The sequence below is a fragment of the Etheostoma cragini genome, chromosome 4, assembly GCF_013103735.1.
Source record: "Etheostoma cragini isolate CJK2018 chromosome 4, CSU_Ecrag_1.0, whole genome shotgun sequence".
Classification (NCBI taxonomy): Eukaryota; Metazoa; Chordata; class Actinopteri; order Perciformes; family Percidae; genus Etheostoma; species Etheostoma cragini.
Window position 1 is genome coordinate 22,841,515 of NC_048410.1, and position 23,215 is coordinate 22,864,729.

The window sequence follows — 23,215 nt, forward strand, 5'->3', positions numbered from 1 at the left end:
AGTCCCTGTTTTTTTTCTTAGAAAATTGTTTTATGTTAAGTCATGCTTTTTTTGTGCCTGAGGTCAGACACATCTGATAGTTCCAAACTATACTACCATCAGATCTCAGGTTTTGCATTTGTCAGCTATTTAGTAGTAATGCCTTTACCACATACTGTAGATCTCTGGAAATAAGAACCATACAGCCACATAACCAACTGAATGTCTTCAGTCACGACACAAACTATGGTCAAGGTCTTAATAAACAATCTAGCTTTAGCTAAACTTTAAATGCATTGTATCCATTGTATAATGCATTGTGCCCATGCATGCACCGGAGGGTCGCAGGTTGAAGTCCCCGGTTGGCCCAAAAAGTACAGAGTGTGGACAGGTAGCTTGAGAGATGCCAGTTCACCTCCTGGGCACTGCCAAGATGCTCTTGAGCAAGGCACTGAACCCACTTTGACCGCTCAGGGTACTGTTCCAGCACTGGCAGCCCCCCCCCCCACTCTGACCTCTCTCCATTAGTGCATGTATAGGACCTGAGCATGTGTGTGGATTTCCGACCTGTGTGTAATGGTAGTGTAAAATGTAATTTCCCCATAGGGGATCTATAAAGAGTATAAATTATTATACAGTACATACAGTGAAGAAAATAAGTATTTGAACACCCTGCTATTTTGCAAGTTTGCCCACTTAGAAATCATGGAGGGGTTTGAAATTGTCATCCTAGGTACATGTCCACTTTGAGAGACATAATCTAAAAAAGAAAAATCCAGAAATCACAATGTATGATTTTTTAAAAACTATTTTTTAGTATGATACAGCTGCAAATAAGTATTTGAACACCTGAGAAAATCAATGTTAATATTTTGTACAGTAGCCTTTGTTTACAATTACAGAGGTCAAACTCTTCCTGTAGTTTTTCACCAGATTTGTCACACTGCAGAAGGGATTTTGGCCCACTCCTCCACACAGATCTTCTCTAGAGCAATCAGGTTTCTGGGCCGCGCTGGGAAACAGGAAGTTTGAGCTCCCTCCAAAGATCCTCTATTGGGTTTAGGTCTGGAGACTGGCTAGGCCACGCCAGAACCTTGATATGCTTCTTACAGAGCCACTCCTTAGTTCTCCTGGCTCTGTGCTTCAGGTCATTGTCATGTTGGAAGACCCAGCCTGGACCCATCTTCAATGCTCTAACTGAGGGAAGGAGGTTGTTCCCCAAAATCTCGCAATACATGGCCCCATTCATCCTCTCCTTAACACAGTGCAGTCGCCCTGTCCCATGTGCAAACACCCCCAAAGCATGATGCTACCCCCCCCCCCCCCCCCCCCCCCCCCATGCTTCACAGTGGGGATGGTGTTCTTGGGATGGTGCTAATCATTCTTCCTCCTCCAAACACGGTTAGTGGAATTATGGCCAAAAAGTTCTATTTTGGTCTCATCAGACCACATGACTTTCTCCCATGACTCCTCTGGATCATCCAAATGGTCATTGGCAAACTTAAGACGGGCCTTGACATGTGCTGGTTTAAGCAGGGGAACCTTCCGTGCCATGCAGGATTTCAAACCATGACGTCTTAGTGTATTACCAACAGTAACCTTGGAAACGGTTGTCCCAGCTTTTTTCAGGTCATTGACCAGCTCCTCCCATGTAGTTCTGGGCTGAATTCTCACCTTTTCTTAGTATCATTGAGACCCCACAAGGTGAGATCTTGCATGGAGCCCCAGTCCGAGGGAGATTGACAGTCATGTTTAGCTTCTTCCATTTTCTAATGATTGCTCCAACAGTGGACCTTTTTTTTACCAAGCTGCTTGGCAATTTCCCCGTAGCCCTTTCCAGACTTGTGTACAATTTTGTCTCTAGTGTCTTTGGACAGGTCTTTAGTCTTGGCCACGTTAGTAGTTGGATTCTTACTGATTGTATGGGGTGGACAGGTGTTTTTATGCAGTCAACGACCTCAAACCGGTGCATCTAACTTAGGATAATAAATGGAGTGGGGGTAGACATTTTGAAGGCAGACTAACAGGTCTTTGAGGCTCAGAATTCTAGCTGAAAGACCGGTGTTCAAATACTTATTTTCCTCACTGTACATATACTGAGTATACCACAGACATCATATGTCCTAGTAACCAGCTAATAATTCACATTTGTTCATTTTTCAGAGTCCACAATCGGCTCTCAGAGCTGTTGATGCATCAGCTGCAGCCATACGTTTCCTTGGAGACACTTGACCTGACATCCAACTCAATCTCTGAGCTAAAAGTTGGATCCTTCCCTTCCATGCAGCTGAAATATCTGTAAGTAAAGTAATCGGCCTCATTTAACCTATTTTAGGTAAAGGTAGGCAAGGGCATTGGACTGTGAGGGGGGGTCAGGGTACCCAGGGCCCTCATGTGAGGAGGGCCAAGGAGATGCTAGAATGAAAAGCTGTGGAGGGGCCCATAGAAAAGGCCTTTATACAGGGCCCAGAATTTTGTGCCACGCTCCTGAAGGTAGGAACAAGAATATCCGTCAATACAAGTCAGTGTTTCAACTAGGTTGACTGAAGAATGAATATAGGGGAAACACTGCAAGTTTAAAATAATGGAAAATAAAACTGAATAAAACACAAATATTGTCTTAAATTTAACATTCTAAAAATAAGGCCTTAAAAGTCTATTTTTTATACACACAGTATTACATTTATCTTAACTAATGTAATTACAAAAACACTTGTCAGAACTGTAAACTCTGTATAATACAACAGTAAGGTGACCCAAACAGAGCAGTACTATTGTCAGAGCACAATAGATACGTTTGTTGTTGGTGGGGAAGCGTCTTATTGTAGGCTTGGCTCTGTGGCGCCTCCTCTTGTGGATAGTCCCATACAGTAGGTGTAACTACTTCCTGATTTGATCTGCTCTTTTATCTCAAAGGAATTTGAGTAATAACAAGATCAGTGTCCTCGAGCCTGGCTGCTTTGAAAACATCTCCAGTTCCTTGCTGGTGCTAAAGCTGAACAGGAACAGATTAGCTGTGCTGCCATCTAAAGTCTTCAAACTTCCCCAGCTTCAGTTCCTGTAAGTATTGCATGATGTTTTTGGTGCAAAACTAAAATCATTTTTGCATTTGAATTCTGTTGTGACAGTGTTTAAGTAACTGGTTGAATGCAATGCATGTAAACGTAATTGGAAATGTTTGAGTGCTTGTAGTTTTTTTTGTAGTTGGTTTAAAGGTGCTGTAGGTAGGATTGGGAAGATCTAGGGTTTAGCCAAAGGATTTGAACATAGACAACTTTTCAGTCTCTCCCCCCCCCCCCCCCCCCCCCCCCCCTTTCTGCTAAAGCCCAAGCGGTCTTCTAAGTCCCCCACAAGGGAGAAAAAACGCGTGTGCATGAGCAGTGATTGGAACGCAGTTAGACACCCACCCCCTTGCCCTGATTGGTGAAAATAAACAGATTTTTTTGTAATTATACGCTACATGTAGTTCTGCTCAAATATGGGGTCAGTTTCAGCAAATGTGACTGAAAGTTAGTTTTGTAATCTTACCTACTGCACCTTTTTAAGGAAGCCGTCCCTTACTCTCATTTTAGTGAAATGAAGCGTAACAAGATCAAAATAGTGGACAGTCTGACATTTAAAGGGATGGAGTCATTAAGGTCACTGAAGATGCAAAGGAACAGCATCACTAAGCTCATGGATGGAGCTTTTTTTGGACTTAACAACATTGAAGAACTGTAAGTACAATGTTATAGACTCTTCTTCTTTAAAGTGACATTAAACGGTGTGTTTATCAGCAAGTGTTAATGCCATTTTGTTTATTCCATCTGTGTCTCAGAGAGCTGGAGCACAATAACCTAACAGAGGTCAACAAAGGCTGGCTGTATGGACTGCGCATGCTGCGAATCCTGCGGGTCAGCCAGAATGCTGTCGGCATCATCCGACCAGACGCCTGGGAGTTTTGCCAAAAGCTGGAGGAACTGTGAGTGTGTTTGCTTAACAGCTAAAATCCCCATGCGGCTAAGAGTCCCCACTTTCTTTCCTCAGTTCCGGGCTCTGAAATTCACTCAGAGGAGTTATGGTACCTTACTGCAGTACTGTTGAGAGCTGATTCAGTGCTATCTTGCCTCCCATTTTTGTGAAAATGCCTCATTTTACATAATCCTTCTTGAAAGTGGAGTAACATTAACATACAAGACTAGTGTTATATAAAGAACCTGTTTGAACTAATGTGAAAATCTGGTTGTTACAGAGACTTGTCCTTCAATCATCTAACCAGACTTGAGGAGACAGCCTTTGTAGGATTAGGACTCCTGGAGAACCTGAACCTCGGCGAAAACTCCATCATCCATTTGGGAGAGGGAGTGTTCAGTGGCCTGGCAAGTCTGCGCACCCTGTAAGTGCCACGTGTCAAATAAATAGGTCTGAAATATGTGTTACCTATTTGATCTAACAAGTGTAATTGAGCACAGTATGCCAAATACAACCCCGATGACATGTTCTTGGCTCTGTGCATTCTCATGAAGGATGCTGACTACAGTAGGTCTGTCTTTGTTTCATTCTTCATGTGTAGTTCCAGTCCGTTTCCCAAGAAATCCTAAGTAATTTAGAGAAATAACAGTAGAATTTGCCAGTATTTTAAGTCTGCATCCTCTAATATAGTCTTTGTGGCGTTCTCATCCTGTTTGTCATTAGTCTTCTGTTAAGCCTTAAGGGAACACACCGACTTATTTGGACTTAAGCTTCTTCACCATTACCCCCAAAGTTAGGCAAGTTGATACAGGCGAAGCACTGGTACTTCTGCTACTTGAGCGGAGTGATTTGCTCGCTCGAACTCCAACCAAAAACGCTGAGCGTTGAATCTATGGCCTTACTTGCTCTGGATATGGATCCAAATCCCCCTGTAGCCACCTTCAAGAACCATCGTGTTTGCTCAAAACATTTCTCTGAGGTTTATTATTATGAAAAAATTGAATAAGCCACACGGACCATGAAATGTGAAAGGATACGGCCATCCCATCAATAGTAAGACCGGACAATGTGGATCCCTTGCAGCTACGCTAAATACTGTTATATTTTCAGAGGACTAACTACTGTAACAGTGGTGACGTTAGTAACGCTTTACATGAATAGGGTGGCAACCACTATTGCAGTTGTTCTCGGGCTACAATGATCCCCTCTAATGACTGTGCTGTCACAAATGCGCTTTTTCACCCCAGAATAAAATGAGCGATGTTGGAGCTAACGCTCATGATTGTAGTCGTTACCTTGCTAATGAATTAGATTCCAAATAAACCATCAGTGCGTGTTCGTTCTGATTCTCTCCTCAACCTCGGTCTGTTCGGCATTTTTTCTATCAGCTTCCAACATTTGTAACTCCTTGTCTGTTAATTCTGGCTCAAAAATATATTTTCTAGATCTCGGTTTGATACTAAGTAAAAATCCTCTGACAATTCCTCAAAGTCAGCCATGATCACCAGTGTTGTTTGCTACTAGCTAGCTATTCACATTGGTTTTGTTGATGAAGTAACTGTACGTTTAGGTGTTGCTTTAACTACTATTTCTTTAAATGACTATGCAATCAGCAATCACTCCGCCCAAGTAGCAGTGCTATAGTAGCAGAGAATATAGTTCCCGGTTAGAATATGGCTGTGTCTCATTTGACCTTGTCATTTGTACACCCTGTGATTATAGATATGTTAGTTTGTCACTTTTTGGGAGCAGTAGGCTAGTTGGAGCCGGTTACCTCCAGTACCTATGCTAGGCTAAGCTAATGCTGGGAGTTACAGCACGCACGGAGATGAGAAGGGTATGTATCCACTTGTCTAACTCGGGGGGTAACGGTGAAGAAGCTAAAGTCCCAATAAATCGGCATGTTCCTTTAAATCAAACCACCAGAATCCTGTTATTTGTTTTTGTGTCATCTGTTGTGGCAAAAACTGCAAAAATCTACAGTCGAGTCTCAGGAGCAGCATGCATACATCCCTTACTTTAAATTTTAAAGCACTTGGAGCCTTATTACCATGTGCAAATACCAGCAATCACAGATTTCTAAATTGAATATACTATTAATGATGAGTCCATGTCTTCCAATGCGAACCATTTACTGTATCAAAGGTTGTTGTAATATTGGGGGGGTGTAAACTGGGCTCCCGCTGCTGCTGAGCCAGAGGCTGAGAATGAAGGTTATTAGATTGTTTTTCGGTGTGTGTGCGTAGAACAAGACTCCTCTGGTCCGGGGTTTGAGTTTGTTTGTTTTATAATATTTCATTAACCAGGGATTAAATGATACCAACACATATTATGCCTGAATGTCTACTGAACATAACAACAAACAGCTCTGGCTTTGTCAGGGGGAGAAATTGGGTTATTCTCTCTTGGGTGTTTAATACCATTTAAATATTGTGCACTGCTCTGTTTATTAAGTTAATGGGAGCTAACTGTAACAATAATGCCTTCCTACATTTATGCACCCCATACATGTGCCACAAAATACATTACTTGTGAACAGGGGTATACGTCTGCTGCTTTTACCCCTTTCCATTCACAAAATATATGTGCTTGCAGATTATTAGACAACCAATCTAAAACCTATTAACACCACCACAAAAGTTATGAAAGTACTGTGTACCTAAGGCTCGGAGTATCAGCCTAATTAAGCAAGTATGCTTAAAAGTGTTGGTAAGGGAGGATGTTGTGAACTTATTATTTGCCACACAGACTTCCTTTAAGCCACTGAACAGCAACGAGAAAGAGGACTTTTTTTGAGAGCTTGACCATCCTGGGAGCATTCATGGCCATTCATGGGAGAGGGGAATTAAGAGTGTAACCAGGCATGATGAAAGAGAAACAAAAGAGCCCATGACCAGCCTGTAAACACAAGGCCTCTCTGTGCTTCCAGCGGACCCATGGACTGTCCTACTGCTATACAGAGCAATTAATTTCCCCTCTATAGCCACAGTGCAGATAAAGTGCCCTCGTTGTGGTCTTCTCTAAAAACAAAATAAAAGCTTTGCAGGAGTAGTCATCACATCTTTTAGTCGGTGTAGTGTGTGCTTAATATCTAAAATGTGACTTTGTTTTTCAGGGATATCCACAGTAATGTAATCTCCTGGGCCATTGAAGACTCCATTGGTGTGTTTACTGGAATGAAGAAGCTGAACACACTGTGAGGGCACACAGATTGTACACATATCAATAGATGGAAATATTGACAGTTTTTTAATAAAAATAAAATACCTTGAATTGTTTTTGTTAGATTTTTTTTATTTTAAATTCTGTTACAGTGTCCCAGACAGTTTCTTGGTAATGTAAAGCTTTAATCCGATAGATCTTGGATATTGTGCTGTGGAATTGTTCCTCAAGTCTATTCTTACTTGCATTAAACGGCTGGACAAATGTTTCAATCTTGCCTGAAGAACAGCTGACTCAGTGGTTCCAGTGTGCCATAGCCAGGAGCAGGTTTTATGGTAACTGTTTTTGCTGAACATCATGTTGAATTTTTTTATATATATTTTTTCTTTCTAAAGGATCCTGCAGCATAACAAAATCAAATCAATCACTAAGAAAGCGTTTGAGGGCCTGGAGGAGCTGGAGCACCTGTGAGTAAAGCCCTGGCACCCCCCTGTTACGCCCCACAATTCTACTCATCGTGTCTCTGTTATTGTTGAATGATTGAAAATAAAAAGGCTTTTTTTGTTTGTGCTGCTGCTGTTGTCTCACGCTTGTGAGATGTGATGCCACTTTGATCAACTCACATCGTAGGTATGTCTAATTCATATTTCGGTCTACTCTGCAGGGACCTCAGCAACAATGGCATCATGTCGATCCACCCAGAGGCGTTGTCCCATATGCAGCTCAAAGTGTTGTGAGTAGACACTAAATGAATCTTAAAGCACATTTGGAAGCCAGCTGTTCCTTTTGTTGTTGTTTCTTTGACTATTTTTAACAATATTTCATTCATAAAAATGATTTATGATTAAGTAATACTGCAATTAAAGGATATAATTAGCATTTTTAATCCAATGAAAAATATATGTGTGTACAGTTGCTTGAGAAGGTTTACACACCAATGATAAAGTTGATTAAAAAGAGGAATTAAAAAAAGCTTTGAACAAATTGATCTTAATGACTTAGCTTTAATAGATTTGGAAAATCCAACCTTTAAGGACACCAATTTTCTTTGTGAATGAATAATGTGTAATACATTACACCATACATCTTCTTTATAATACAGGGGGCGTAAATATACACACCCCTATGTTAAATTCCCATACAGACAGGCACATTTTTATTTTTAAAGGCCAGTTATTTCATGGATCAGGATACTATGCGTGCAGAGATAGGCATGGGGAACTTTCCATAAGATCATCTCTCAATGCCAATCAAACCAGGTATTAAGCTAACTGAAATAAAACCATGCCAATCTCTAGGTATGGTGAATGATATGTGATTATGGGGGGGTTAGTTAAATTCCAAAGGCCAAGGGAACTGTCAGGATGCATAGTATCCTGGATCCATTGGATCCAATATCCTAAAAAAGTCCAGTGGGATTGGATTCATGCAACTGAACTGCTACAGGTGTCACAGTTTATAATCAATACAAGTCCTTCGGGGTTCAGAGGAACAAGGTGTTTTTTTCTTTTTTCAAGAATTCATCAGACATTGTAACAGGGACCCCAGAGCTTTGTTTTCATGATATTTGGCATGACAAAAATACAGCAATTCTTGCATGTTCACTGTCTCTGTTACACAAATAGCACTTGATAGTGCTGAGTGGGATGACCAAAAAATTTGCAGCGCACTATTTTTGTAAGCTTCTGGCAGTTTCACGGTATTTTCCTTCTTTTGCTTAACTTATATAGGTTAATGGCTTATCCTACTGTCAGGAGTACATGGAACATAACGATTTCAATATCGTCATGTTTATTAAAACTGATTGCTAAAGGGTTTGCTTGGCTCCACAACATTATACACGAACGTTATTTGATGGAGAATGCAGTTTGCACACTAAAAATAGTTTTAGATTCAGTTTCAGGCAAAGTAGTAAAGTAAACTTAAATTAAATGATTACACATGCAAACAACTGTAGTAATTGTTTTCCTTTCAAAACAGCATAGTTGTAGAAACACTACCTTGTCCACAGATAAGTTAGGTTGTTGTAGACAAGGGGGCGACTGAACGTAGCTCTGCTGCTGGCCTCCTTCACTGTTTGAATAATGTTAGTTGGGTGACGGACCTATTTCAGTGAGCTAGACATCTTAAATCCTGTGTTTTAATCATTGCTCTGAACCCGTCTCTCTCAACGGTCTGCAGCGGGACCGTAGTGATATGGTATTGTGTTCATACTGTTGCTCCGCTGCATGCTTACAGTAACATGTCTTTAACGTTAGCGCAACCAAGTAATGTTAGAGCGACGGGCAACCACAAGTGCTAAATTATGTCAGATATTTTTTACAAACAAAAAACTGGGGAACAGCAGACGGCTAGTCTCTTGAGCACACGTTGTTCTTTCTTCATCCTCTAACTTTCTTCTCCGTTCATTAATGTGTAGTAGCTAGCGGATTCTCTTCCAGTTTAACACTGTCATGCTACCTGGCTAGCCAGCAGCTATAATGTTACCCAGCATGCCTTTTGGCCTTATTGTTATAAATTGTATTTCACCTATCCTGTATAAGAGGGTTAGTTGTGGGTTACTAATTGTTTTTGTAAAGTTACTACCATGTGTGAGAAGGCTACGCAGTTAACAGGGCTCCTGTTCTCAGTTCACTCCCAGATTAGCTACATCAGACAATTCTCCGTCTGTGGCAATGCATAAGTATTATGAAATATGGAAAATTCATATCATATGGGAAATTAATACAGATCCACGGTATAGATTGGTATACCGCCCAGCAGTTGATATGTTGTCATAGTAGATTATAGCCCTGTTTATATTATTTAGGTACATTTCAAACTAGTAAAAGCAGGTTTACTTTTCTAAAAAGGTAGATCATGAATCGCTTAGTGAAATGTTCACAAACACATTCTGGAAATCCTAAATTTCTATTTATCTGTTCATTGGGTTGACCTGATCCTTTTATCCCTACAATAGTTTGCAGATTCCATCATCTCACTGTATTGTAAATGACTCTTCTCACGTCTCCCTTCTTTACCTTTCTGTCCTCAGTGTCCTGAACACGAGCAGCCTGCTGTGTGACTGCCACATGCAGTGGTTGGGGCCTTGGCTGACTGACAGCCAGTTCCAGCAGTCTGTCTCTGCTATCTGTGCTCATCCTGCCAGCCTACTTGGTCACAATGTACTGTTCATCAGCCCGGAAAAGTTTGTTTGTGGTCAGTACCCTTTTAATTTTTTGTTTTAAATACTGTTCCCGGTCTGACTCAATATAGGTACTCTTCAGTCAACAAAATGACCAAATGTTAGTTGGTGTGAACCAGGAATGGACATTGAGTTTTAATGTTGGGATTGTTGTATTCTGGATTATTAGGGGCTGACCAGCAAAGCTGCATGGACCCTGTTGTATTTTCCTGTATTCTTCTTTCTAAGACATCCATGTTCCCCATGCACAAAAACTCACCAAACATTCCACATAAGTCCAGTCCAATGCTAAAATAAATCAGTGCTAATTGTGCTAAAATTCTAAACTTAAAACATCCACAACAAATTATCCGTACATGCTACAACGTTGCAACTTATGCCTAACTGCAACCCCAACAGAGCAAAAAACGATTCTCTGCTGTTACCTTGTAGCAATTTTGAAGTGCATCACTCTACTCTTTTGCAAGAACTGCAAAACGTTTTAAACCTTTCTCCTCACACATGTTTGTTCCAATTGACACCAAATTTGGGCAACTTCATCTTCACAATGTCCTCCACAAATTTACCATTCAGATTCTTAATTTATCAAAACTGTAGTCCACAGTGCATTAAATGTTTTAGTGTATACAATAGCCCAAATAGCAATCAGCGTTTTGGACCTGAAGATTGCGATTTCAAAGCTCAACGGTGTACACCATGTTACAATGTACACCAAAGTAAAATGGCTGATTTACACACACACACACACACCAAAGTACAATGGCTGATTCTTTTTATTTTTTTACTATATATATATATATATATATATATATATATATATATATATATATATATATATATATATATATATATATATATATATATATATATATATCAGCCATTATTTTGTCTCTCTGGAAGTTTTGTTAATAGGTTTTATAAACTAAAATGTCATAACCAGTTGCACAAAACGGCTGAAACTCTGCGATATACAGTTGTTGGGTATAGATAGATTATAAATAGATTCCAAGCTGACCACCACGTTGCCCTTTAGATATTGGCATACTTGATGTTGAACACCAACCAATATATTACAAAATGTTGAGTTTCTCTATCATCGCTCTTTCACAGATGATTTCCCCAAGCCTCTGATCTCAACTCACCCAGAGACACAGGTGGCATTGCGGGGGAACAACGTGACTTTGAGCTGCGTTGCGTCCAGCAGCAGTGATTCGCCAATGACAACTGCTTGGCGGAAGGATGGGGAGGTGCTGTATGATGCAGAAGTGCAAAACTATGCCCGGTACCAGGAGGGAGAACTGATCTACTCCACTGTGCTTCACCTCCTCAATGTCAACTTCACTGATGAGGGGCGCTACCAGTGTGTGGTCTCCAATCACTTTGGCTCCAACTACTCCAACAGGGCCAGGCTTACTGTCAATGGTGAGGATGTTTTCCCCTTGTCAAAGAATATGACTGATTGCCAAGCATTGCCTGCCATATGTTTTTCTCTTTTTCTGTATTTTTTTCTGTAAGTTATAAGGTGCTGGTCTTGCAAGCACACTAAACACTTTGTGAATGGCTTATATAATTTTATGTCTATATTTGATGTGTGTCTCACCCTTGACATTCTATTTTCTTATCTTTCAGAGCTGCCATCCTTTCTTAAGACTCCCATGGATCTCACAATCCGGACTGGGACTATGGCCCGGCTGGAGTGTGCTGCTGAAGGCCATCCGTCACCCCAGATTGCTTGGCAGAAGGATGGAGGCACTGACTTCCCTGCAGCCCGGGAGCGCAGGATGCATGTGATGCCAGATGACGACATCTTCTTTATTGCTAACGTGAAGACCGAAGACATGGGAGTGTACAGCTGTACAGCTCAAAATGCAGCTGGCAGCCTGTCTGCAAACGCTACTCTCACCGTCCTGGGTGAGTCACCCACCTGATCAACAGAGCATATTACTGATGTTTTATTACTTGTTATTTTCAGCTGAGTCGCTCTGCTCATTTATGTCTGTCACTCAGTACATACCTCTGTTTTTGTTTTTCCTCATTGGCAATTTTAACTGACAATGTAAATGCAAACCTTGTTATCTCATGTCCACAGAGTATATTTAAATCTGAATGATTGAACTGTCTCTGACACAATTGTTACATCGCAAATCTTATTAACTGTGCTTCTGAGATTTGATTAGGCGATATGGTGGTATATAATTACCGACGCAGTTTGTAATCAAGGCTTAAAGGAGAGCTATTAAACTCCATGTTGATGCTTTTTCATACTATCCTTTTCAATTTTCTACTAGAACATTCACATGCTTTAATGTAAAAAAAATGTTTTTCTCAAAATAACAAACCTGACCTTGCAGACATCCATCTAAACAGTCAATGATTCCTTTTCTCTTCCAGAAACTCCATCCTTCATGCGGCCGCTGAAAGACAGAACCGTGGCCCGTGGTGAAACTGCTGTTCTTCAGTGTATAGCTGGAGGCAGCCCAGCCCCTCGTCTCAACTGGACCAAAGATGACGGCCCTCTGGTACTCACCGAGCGCCACTTCTTTGCTGCAGCCAATCAGCTCCTTATCATAGTTAATGCTGGTCCTGCTGATGCTGGGAAATACACCTGCATCATGTCTAATACTCTGGGAACAGAACGTGGTCACATCTACCTCAGCGTCTCACCATCACCAAACTGTGATACCGGCCCGGGATACGACCAGGACGGCTGGACCACCGTGGGCATTGTGGTGATTGTGGTGGTGTGTTGTGTGGTTGGGACCTCGCTGGTCTGGGTCATTGTAATCTATCACATGCGCAGGAAAAGTGCGGACTACAGTATCACCAACACAGGTCAGCAGACACATCTAAACACACAGCCATCTGTGGTGTAAAATAAACCCAACAATGGCGGATTTTTGGAAACCAGGAAATGTGTTTGTGGGGACCTTGTATTAGACTGTTTCACAGAACTCAATACCATGTATCAAAATGTGTCTCTCTGTTCCAGATGAGATGAATTTGCCAGCAGACATCCCCAGCTACCTGTCCTCTCAGGGTACTTTGTCAGAGCCTCAGGAAGGCTACAGTACCTCTGAGGCAGGCAGCCACCAGCAGCTCATGCCTCCTCTCTCCAATGGATACGTCCACAAGGGCACAGATAGTGAGTAGTCTCCTTTTCATATTTGGGGAATTCCACTATGTTTGATTCGGTAACACAAACCATTTTTTCTTTTGAGTAAGGTTAGTTTTCTTGTTTTCAAGCTTTGGTTTATCATGATGACATGATAAGTATGTCCTGAGCGTGGCATAACAAGTAAGGTATTCTTGCACAACATAAGCACGCATCGAGTGTAGTCTATGAACTGCAATCATAAGGTAATCTCTGCTAGGATCATTAGACACTCTTGGGCATGATTACATCAGCACTGTGTTCGCAAGAAAACAAAGAATCACAAATATTTCTATCTTGCGATGGAATCACACCCGCCACGAAGGAAAATCGGGCCATGGGCGTAAATTGGAGGGGCCAATGCCCCCTTCCCTACTTTTGGTGCCAATGTTGGATCACACCCATCTTTGGATCTCAACTACACCTGTACATTTTTGTGACTTCATCTTGAAGAGTTGTGACACTATCACGTCGACAAAATCAGGCCAGAGACTACAGTAGGTAGTCAGACACTGACTAATTATCATGTGTGTCCCAGGTGTGTGTTATGGAGACACGGGCAGCGAGGTGGAAACTGAGGGGAACGGCATGCTGCACTGCAGGGTTGGCTCTTTGTTCACTGGCCGTAGCAGCTTTCACCCCGGAGAGCCCCGCGAGGGACTGGTTGGACTCTCTACAGGTTAGTGTCCTCACCAGTACACACACAAGCAGTTATGTGGTTATTATTTACTTTCAAAGGATTGGATTTTTTTATGCATTCTGAGTGTTCAGTCCAGATTAGATCCAGTTAGTTGATTTGTGTCAAAATGATTTGGAAACAATAGCTATGCCTTTTTACTCATCCTGTATGATCATACATTTTAAATTAAATTTTTGAGATAATAACATGTAAACTAATTTAGAGAAAATGCATAATAGCCTTGACAATCGGGTCAGGATGGTCGTAATATTTGCAGCAGTACGTGCATAGATGCATATAATGATGGACACAGTTAAAAATAATCCTTATTTAAATGGCACCTGTCATACATACATCTAATTTGAAAAGGTTTTTACAAAATTGCCGAGAAAACATGCAGACAAGTAAACAAAGATAAATTGTTAACACAATAAAAAAGATGAGGGAAGTAAAATAACAGTTATGTTTTAACAACATAACCTCTATACATGCTCCTCTGGTGGCCCAGGGACAGCGTTGCATTGCCTCTTTCAGACAACTTATATTTTTGGGGGTTTGGGTTTTTGTCAGACTGTGTACGCTTCTTGCGTAAAATTGACATTTAGAAATGAAATTCCAGGTCTCAAAAAAGGCATGGAAAACAAAGTCGGTGTGGAATATTTTCGTTCTATTATGAAACCAATGAATACGGAATGTAGTTGTTTTCCATGAAATAAATATATGGTGAAAATGATTTAAAGTAATCAGGCCATTTTAAAGTGGCCTTTTCTCAGTTTTATCAGGCTGATCTCCAAAGAGTCTCCAAAATGAAGGTACAGTCTGGAACAGGTTTTAAAACATGGAAAGTAATCGTTCTCAAGATGCGTATTCTTTGTGGCCAGGTGGTGCCGGTCCTCTGGTCATCTGCTCTGACTGCTACGACAACGCCAACATCTACTCTCGCACACGGGAGTACTGCCCCTACGCCTATCTGGGGGAGGACGACCCGCTGGACAGGGCTCTACCGGGCCTGAAGGAGAGCTTCAGCGAGCATGCCCAGCACGATGACACGACCCTGGAGAGCCTCATTAACAACCTGGACTCGTCCGTCTTCCTCACCTCACACGACAAAAGGTTGAGCAGCCACACTCCCCCGGAGCATTATGCTAACGGTGAGACTTGGAAACAGAAGTGTTGCCTTTCAGAGTAAGGTGGTGACACCATCCCTTTGTCTAGTTGCCAGCTGTCGTGTCCCACCTGCTGAGGTTGGCCCGTGTAGGATTTAGTCAAATGTATCCTCATATTTGTGGCTATTACAGTTTTCTCTTAGCTCACGTTTCTATACAGTATAAACACTGAGGTCACGGATTTACTCAAGCCAGATAAGTTTTCCCACTTAACTGGAAAACTCTTTAAAGATGGTAATTATTTTAGATACTGATCTTCCAGATATGACATAGCAAATTTAGATGCATATTTAGATGCATAGAGGCTTGTTATGAAGATTGATGGGTGATATATTGCTAAATAATTGATTATTTTCAATAACTTTTTGATGAACAGTTTGTTTGTTTGTTGTATCTCAATGTAAAAAATGATCACAAGTTATCCTGAGCATGTAAAATATCTTTAATCTTGTTTTGTCTTACCAACGCTCCCAAAATCCAAAGGTTTTCAAGTTTTATATGGATATAAATATTGGCGTCTTAAGTATTGTGTTTTGCTGTCTTTGCAGATTCTCTCAGCAGGGCCTTCTGGGATGAAGGGGAAGACCTGTCCTCGAAACCCCAAGCAGGCGCACCCCAGCACCCAGTAACAGTACACAGGACACCACCTCTGGCCTCCGCTGCCGACGGGGCAGATGAACCGAGGGAGGCGGAGGCAGACTTCTTTTCCAGCCAGTTAACACAGGAACACAGAAGTGCCTCTAATAGGACTAACCCTCAGGAGCACCCTGCTCCCACATAAGTCTTTCCATTCCGCCCACGTTCTGCCTCTGACTCCTCGTTGCTGCACCCCCACCTCCCTTCACCCACTACCTCCAAAGAGACTCCTTACATTCTGCCAAAGATGCTCTCTTGTATGTTTACATTCCCCTTTTGCTCAAGAGGACATACTATCGTTCTCCAAAGTGGAGAAAATGTCAGACCGGAGAAACGGACCATTGATTAATGGACCTCCTCCTTGACACCTCTGCAGGACCCTCTCCTCCCACGCCCTTCACTTTCCTTTGTTCTCTTTCTAGAGAAAGCTATGAATGTATTCTTTAAAGAGCCATGTCGGATGCTGCCGTGAGAGAAGGCCAAGACACGGCTGAGTCTGAACAAGCTCTCGCTCCTCCGTCCCTGCTGCTGTGGGGCTGAAATGTTGTGCCAGTGGACGTTACGCTGGCGGTTTTGTCTCCTCATTCCTCGTACAGACACCTGTTTGAGCAGCCTACATGAAATTCAAACTGTCTTTTCCCCGAGTGGGGAAAATGGATGTTAAAACAGCTGACAGTTGTTCCCTGACCAGCAGTATGTGGTTGTGAGGAAGTAAAACATGTCCTACATTCCCACAGCCATCCGGACAAAACTGACTCAAAACTATGCTATCTGGACCGTGAAACCAAAATGCGGTGTATATTATGAATATATCCTACATGGTCTTTATCTGATATTATTTGTTTTTTTGTCGTATGTCGAACACAATTGCTAATTCCTTCATTTTATGTCTTCTTAATGATAAGCAGTTTGGGGAGAAAGCGTACAACTTCTTTTGCACATGTGACAATCATGGTTTTGCTGGCTATTTTCCAATGGTTGTCTGTCAGATGGCCTTTTAACAAGCATTTTTAGTAACCTCGATCAGGTGATATTATGGCTCCTATATACAGTATGCACTGATTTGTTTTCCCCCTTCATATCTTGCAGGCACTTAATTTAGTGGTGGTAAACTTTGTTATGCAGTGTGCATGCCGTTTTAAATTGTGAGGATTAATCATCACAGTTTGATCTCAAAGCTCATGATCCTTCCGTATATATTGATTAAGCCTAGATTTTCACTTGGGACTGTGAAAAATGTGAATGTATTGTATTATTTTATACATGTATGTATGTACATAAGGCTAGTAATGTATTGAATTCCATGTCTTACTAGTCTATTTGCAGAAAGGTTTTGAGTCATAAGCTGCAGTAATTTTAAGCTTTTTCATTTGATGCCTTTATTGACATAGCATTATCCTGAAGTTTTAAGCGGTTTGTTCAGGGAACAAGGCGACCACATTTTCTTGAGAAATGGGAGTAATTTTCCTCCTTCCAGAAAGACAGTTCCGTTTCCACGTCGGCTATTAAATCGCGTTTAGGATAAGGAAAGACCTCTCGTGTGAAAGAACGTGGTCTCGTTTAATCAGATTTGACGTCATGAGTTGTCCTTTAAAAATATTTATGTTTGTATGTATATATATATATATATTTATAATGTATACTAGGCAAATTACATTCAGTTTAGTAGGTACAGTGAACTAGTGCAGTCTAATACGCCGTCTCTAAATCCAACCAATAGGGCTTTAGGAAGGTGTTGATACCATTTTAGGGTTATTTTCGAGGATCTCAGTGGTGTGGTTGAATTGTATTGAGTTAAACCAAAAGGTTCTTCAATTATTTGAATGTTATAGAGTTCAACAGCATCACAGCATTCTCAAATAATCAACACCTGTGTAACCGAGTCAACAGAAACTGAACATTAAAACCTTTTTCTGAAGGATTTATTACCGGACTGTTGTGTTGCACTACAAAAGTTTCAGCTTGGTGTACCTAATGAACGGGCAACTGAGTGATATCATACTCTATGGACATGATGTCTGACAACAATATTTGAAAGTTTTTTATTTGATAATCTGTACTGCTACTTTCTGCTCTTTAATTTTCGATCCTTTTCACATGCTGTTTTTGTAGTTTCACAAAGTCGACATGACTTGCACGTCATTCTTTTGGTTCTAACTTGTTTTCATATTTTAGCAATCATCAGCTTGCCTTTAATTACCCCATCTGCACATTCCAAGCTTCTTCCTCTGAATGTTTGCATTACCAAGCTCAGAACCAACATGGCTTTCCTGAGTTTCTGTATTAACCCTCCTGTAGTCCTCGGGTCAAATTTGACCCTTTAAAAAATATCTATATATTAAATATGGGTTGCTTTATAACCAAATTACCACCAAAAAGCCATTGGATTCCATTAAACGCTCTTTGCAAATACAATTGATCACTTTCATTCCTGACTAAACTCATCTGCTTTTTCCTCTGATCTTAACTATTAGTCAAAATAATTCATGATTTCTGCTTTTTAAACTCAAATATTAGGTATAATTCTATATAAATGAGGGCTACTGACCATGAATTCCAAAAAGTAATGTAAAACTAGTGGTAGTAAAGTGGTGGTCTTGAAAACTAAAGAAAAGGCATGACAATGTCAACTCTTTGTCCGTTTGTGACCTGGGAGGACAACACCGATATGTATATATCTGTGTTGTATATATTTTCTCTTCGCCAAGATCAATGTCATTCCCCCTTGAGTGAGAAATTCAAATTAAAAACCTTGCAGTGATAAGTCATCCTAATGGAGCCACATGTCCCCTACCGATCAATACACACTGCCAGCACAGCATGACATAATGTGCATTTGGGTTTTATTCTCTGAACGTCCTTTAGGACTTTATACCAAAGGTTTGCAGTAACTGCTCTGGCAATATCCAATGCTGCTTTTTTTGTATTGTTATAGTTTTGCATCTTGTTTTCAATTGTATTTTTTGGACCTTGTTTACCTGTACATTCTGTAAAGCATGTCTCGAGAGCCTTTTTGTTACAAAGCCATTACTCTGATATTAAACATGAAGTCTGATAATTTCCTTTGGATCGTGAATGTCCGTCTAAGGTTAAAAAATAGGATTATATTTAAAATCGATCAAGCTGTCTATTTCAATATTGGTCAATTTTGTCTATAAAATGTCAAAAAGGTGGGTCAAAACTGATTAGAATTTTAAGTCCAACGTGACATATTCAAAGTGTTTGGTTTGTCCAAATATGTATTGAATTTATCTATAACAGAAAGGCAAAGAAAAGCTGCAACGAGCAAATGTTTGTCATTTTGGCAGGTAACGTAACCCAGAATGTGTTTTTCTGACAGGAGGGTTTAAAGAAAAATGAAAGAAAATGATCTTGCAGGCTTTGATTTAGGTTGCATGTAATTCCAGACACGGGGGTCTTAAAACCACTTGGCACAGCGTGGAACGATTTAAAAGGCCAACCTATAATCTGGATTAAGTCATGTCAAGCCAACACAAATCCAGCTAATATGGGCCTTAAAAAACTGTTAGTCCATTTTAAGAAAAAGACCCTTTTTTTTTTTTAATAAAGTCCCTCCTACATAAACCCAGTCGAATCCCAGAAAACATTAAATACAAGTCACATCTGAGTGTGCATCAGCCTTTTAAAGTCTGCGGTTTGTTTAGCTTCCCAGTCCTCATCAAAGACATGATAGCATTGTTATTCATCCTCCACAAAGTCATGAATTATTCAGCACGACGTCCTGGGTGGAAACTGTGTATTAAAACTGACTTCTAATGCATCACACACCGAGAACAGAAGCCACTGCTGCTTCATAAATACTACAGAAGGTGTGTTCTCTGCTTTGACTCCTAAAGTTAACAAACTCCACTACAAGGTGCTGACATATGAATGTCCTGTGAGTCAACATGCCCCCCCCCCCCCAAATAAAAAGCCATACTGGAGAAGAGAAGTTCTGGCCAACGCAGACTGTGTATAGAGATGAAGTGACATTTACCAATCTTAATTACCTTCCAAAAGCTACACTTAAACACTGCTTCGGTTTTTTGTTTTTTTTTGTGCATCATCTTGAATTCGTCATCCAGCTCCAGTGACATTTATCACCAAACCGCCGACATTGCACGACGTCAAAGGAGCTTCTCTGTTTCATAGTTTGAAACCAACACACATACCTTTTATGTAAACGTGTGAGCTCACGCAAAACCTGTGCTCTCAGGCCATGAAATGTGTGGTCTTTGCATGTAGGCGGGAGTTTCCCCTTTCCCTGCTCTAGACCTGCACACATGATAACAATGCATCCATAAACACAGTGCTAAAGCCACTCCAAGCATTTTTATGCACAAACAATTGGAAAACAAAGCCATAAATGCCATTCTGTTGCCAATTAACGATTACCTCCATCCTGCTTATAGGCCATGCATGGATAAATACAGTAGAAGGCAGTTAAGCGTGATGGTTCTGAAGGTATGCGAGTGTAAATCAAAGACCTGAGGGAGGAAAGGAGGGAGGGAGAGATGAGCCAGAGGTTTTGCCCTCTCTGACTGAGCCAGTAGGTGTCGCTGTGGAGACATTTAATTATAATCAACCGGAATGTCCTCCCCTGGAATACTCACCTCACTCTGAACAAATCAAGAGGCGTAATGAGGTGTAATTGGTTCTGCGCGCTTATTATTAAGATTACATGCTCTGTGTATTTTTAGTTAGTCTTAATATGTTACACTCATCAAATCCTGATATTCAAGACAAATCCTGAAAACGTTGAACAACATACAGATTATACATACAGTATATACTGTATATAGACAACAATTTCATTATATATATATATATATATCATCTTTTTTTAAATATTTTCTTTGGAGCCTTTTAGGCCTTCAATGACAGGACAGCTGAAGACACTAAAGGGGAGAGAGGGGGAATGACATGGAGCAAAGGGCCGCAGGTGGGAGTCGAACCTGTGCCCGCCATATACACAGTATATATAGACAGGGACTAAAAATGACAATTTAACATTACTGGACTCATGCAGTCTGTTATTTTGTTTAAATGTGACTGTTTAAAAGTTACTATTTATTCTCTTTACTTATATGAATTTGTTGTTTTCTTTCTTTGTCTTTCTTTTTTTTTTTTACTTCTCCCCCCACAATGTGACTTTCCCCGTTGTGGGATTAATAAGTGATTACTAAATTAGAATCTTGAATCCTGTTTGTCATGTGTCAGGCTACCACAGCACGCCGGAGGATGGAGCCCGCGTGCGCGTCTCCAAAACACTTCTGCTGCTGCTGCTGCTGCTGCTGCTGAGCGTAAAAAGGGGCGTTTCGGAGCTTGGCAACGGCTCTCGTGGCGGTGCCAGGTGTGTTCAAACCTGTAGCCGACCAACGCTCGCAGATGTCTCTCAGCTCAGTCACCGTGGGCTGGATCTCAACCGCCTGAACCCCGCCGACCGGTGATCTCTGGCGCACGTCTATTTCCAGCCTGGCCCACAGGTATGAGGGATTCTCGTTGACGCACTGCTTTACAGAGACAAACAGACAGACACTCCACAATCTACCGCCGAGGGAAAATACTCTCTGTTTACAGTCGGTTCTGAGTAGCCTACTTGACGTTGGGAGGCTCCTCTGGTGACGAAGAAAAGCGCGGACATGGTTCCAGTTTAGAGATGGAGAGCGTGACACCTGAACGGTGTTCTTTTTAACAGTCTCGCCGCTATCAACTCTCCTCTTTTACGCACACGGAGCGCTTGGAATTAGCCCAACCCGGGCAGCTGTGTGCGCACACCGGAGCATTAACCCGCGGAATAACAAACCTCAGCGGCGGACACACGGGCTCACAACCAGCCTGCGAAATGTCATGACGATGAAATCCCCAGCAGCATGTCGGGAGAATACCTCAGGAGGGTTGATTAGGCCGCTTCACTTCCAGTTCCTTTAACAACAGCAAGACGAAGCGACTGGAACCAGGTATTAAAAACAAAAACAAAATTAAATAAATAAAGAATAATAACAACAAGGGAGTAACCATGTCCAGAACGCTGAAGAAGAAGAAACACTGGTCCAGTAAAGTGGTGGAGTGCGCGGTGTCATGGGGGAGTCTGGGGGACTTTGGCTCCATGGTGGAGGTCCTGGGGGGAGCAGAGCTGGGACAGTTCCCCCATCTGGGCCAGATGAAGCTGGACGTGCTGGTGTGCCACGTCGGGAAGCTGCCCTACTACGGCGACGTCCTGCTGGAGGTGAACGGGACGCCCGTCAGTGGACTTACAAACCGTGACACCCTGGCTGTCATACGCCACTTTCGGGAGCCGATTCGCTTGAAGACGGTGAAACCAGGTGCGTGCCCCCCTTCCCACACCCCCCTTTACCAGCTGCTATCGCTGTGTCATTTGACCCGTGTTTGTAAGATTGTGTTTTTATAATGTGGCATCCACCAAACAAAACAACCCACGTAATAATAATAATGTAAAAACATTGGCATATATTACTGCCAGTATGTCATCCTCTCAAAACAAGCATCCTTAAAATATTCAAAAATATGTGTAGAGTCATATCACATATCATATCAAGTCTCTCCTCATAAACGTTGCAATGTGATTATATTCCTCCCTGTAATGGACACATGTCAGCTAAAGTGGACTAAACCATTTCAAAATAGAATGAAAAGGTCTCCCCTCCACTACATCCCAAAGGACATCCCATACTTACACTGTCCTTCTTCTAACACCTAATTGGTCAGTTGTCTCACTGCTTTCTCAGGGAGACCAGATCGTGATAGTGGTATTAATGACATGTAGCCCTGTTGGGGTGAACATGCATAGAAATCCGGCCTAATTACATCTTTCATTATGCACGCTACTCTGCTGGCCATTGGCCCGAGTTAGCTGTGTTGTACCTATCATTCCACATCCACCTGTCCAAGGATGCTGGCTGCAACATCCAAACACCGGGATAATGAGCTCTTACGGCTTGTTGATGCTGCTGTTGTACTGTACTGGTTCTGGTTCTGGCCCAAGCTGAGGACCTCCGGTGAAGGGTTTCACTGGCTCTGGAGATTGGAGGTCTGCCGACATGGCCCCTTACTTTGCTTGTGTACTGGAGCTGGAATGTTGGAACTGAGGCTGTGCATAAGGTCACATCATCAGCAGCAGCAGCAGCTGAGTCCCAGGGTCTCAGGCCAGGATCCCTGAAGACCAGCTGTATGTGTGCACATGCCTACTTATGGTGTGTGTCTGTGGTCCTGCGTGTGTAGTCATTCCTAGGAGTTTTTGTTAACATTTTATAGATTTTTTTTTTTTAGAGAGAGAGAGAGAGAGA

The 23,215-nt window shown here is 41.6% G+C and overlaps 2 protein-coding genes across 3 annotated transcripts in view; both read left to right on the forward strand.

Moving 5' to 3' along the window:
• The window catches only part of lrig2 (leucine-rich repeats and immunoglobulin-like domains 2), a 23,657-nt gene extending 6,158 nt beyond the window's left edge, over positions 1 to 17,499 (forward strand). The window contains exons 3-18 of the mRNA XM_034868311.1: positions 2,143 to 2,277; positions 2,896 to 3,039; positions 3,552 to 3,695; positions 3,797 to 3,940; positions 4,211 to 4,354; positions 7,046 to 7,126; positions 7,488 to 7,559; positions 7,757 to 7,825; positions 10,127 to 10,290; positions 11,387 to 11,698; positions 11,906 to 12,187; positions 12,668 to 13,108; positions 13,266 to 13,418; positions 13,966 to 14,106; positions 14,988 to 15,257; positions 15,821 to 17,499. Coding sequence (XP_034724202.1) covers positions 2,143 to 2,277; positions 2,896 to 3,039; positions 3,552 to 3,695; positions 3,797 to 3,940; positions 4,211 to 4,354; positions 7,046 to 7,126; positions 7,488 to 7,559; positions 7,757 to 7,825; positions 10,127 to 10,290; positions 11,387 to 11,698; positions 11,906 to 12,187; positions 12,668 to 13,108; positions 13,266 to 13,418; positions 13,966 to 14,106; positions 14,988 to 15,257; positions 15,821 to 16,053 — 2,929 coding nt within the window. The 3' untranslated portion in view covers positions 16,054 to 17,499. The remainder of the gene's footprint in view (positions 1 to 2,142; positions 2,278 to 2,895; positions 3,040 to 3,551; positions 3,696 to 3,796; positions 3,941 to 4,210; positions 4,355 to 7,045; positions 7,127 to 7,487; positions 7,560 to 7,756; positions 7,826 to 10,126; positions 10,291 to 11,386; positions 11,699 to 11,905; positions 12,188 to 12,667; positions 13,109 to 13,265; positions 13,419 to 13,965; positions 14,107 to 14,987; positions 15,258 to 15,820) is intronic.
• A 3,727-nt stretch (positions 17,500 to 21,226) lies between these two features.
• Positions 21,227 to 23,215, forward strand: part of LOC117943208 (membrane-associated guanylate kinase, WW and PDZ domain-containing protein 3) — a 130,360-nt gene continuing 128,371 nt past the window's right edge. The window contains exon 1 of one of the 2 annotated variants that reach the window (XM_034869184.1): positions 21,227 to 22,234. In XM_034869184.1, coding sequence (XP_034725075.1) covers positions 21,928 to 22,234 — 307 coding nt within the window. In that variant the 5' untranslated portion in view covers positions 21,227 to 21,927. The remainder of the gene's footprint in view (positions 22,235 to 23,215) is intronic. The other variant, XM_034869183.1, reaches the window with a different exon arrangement.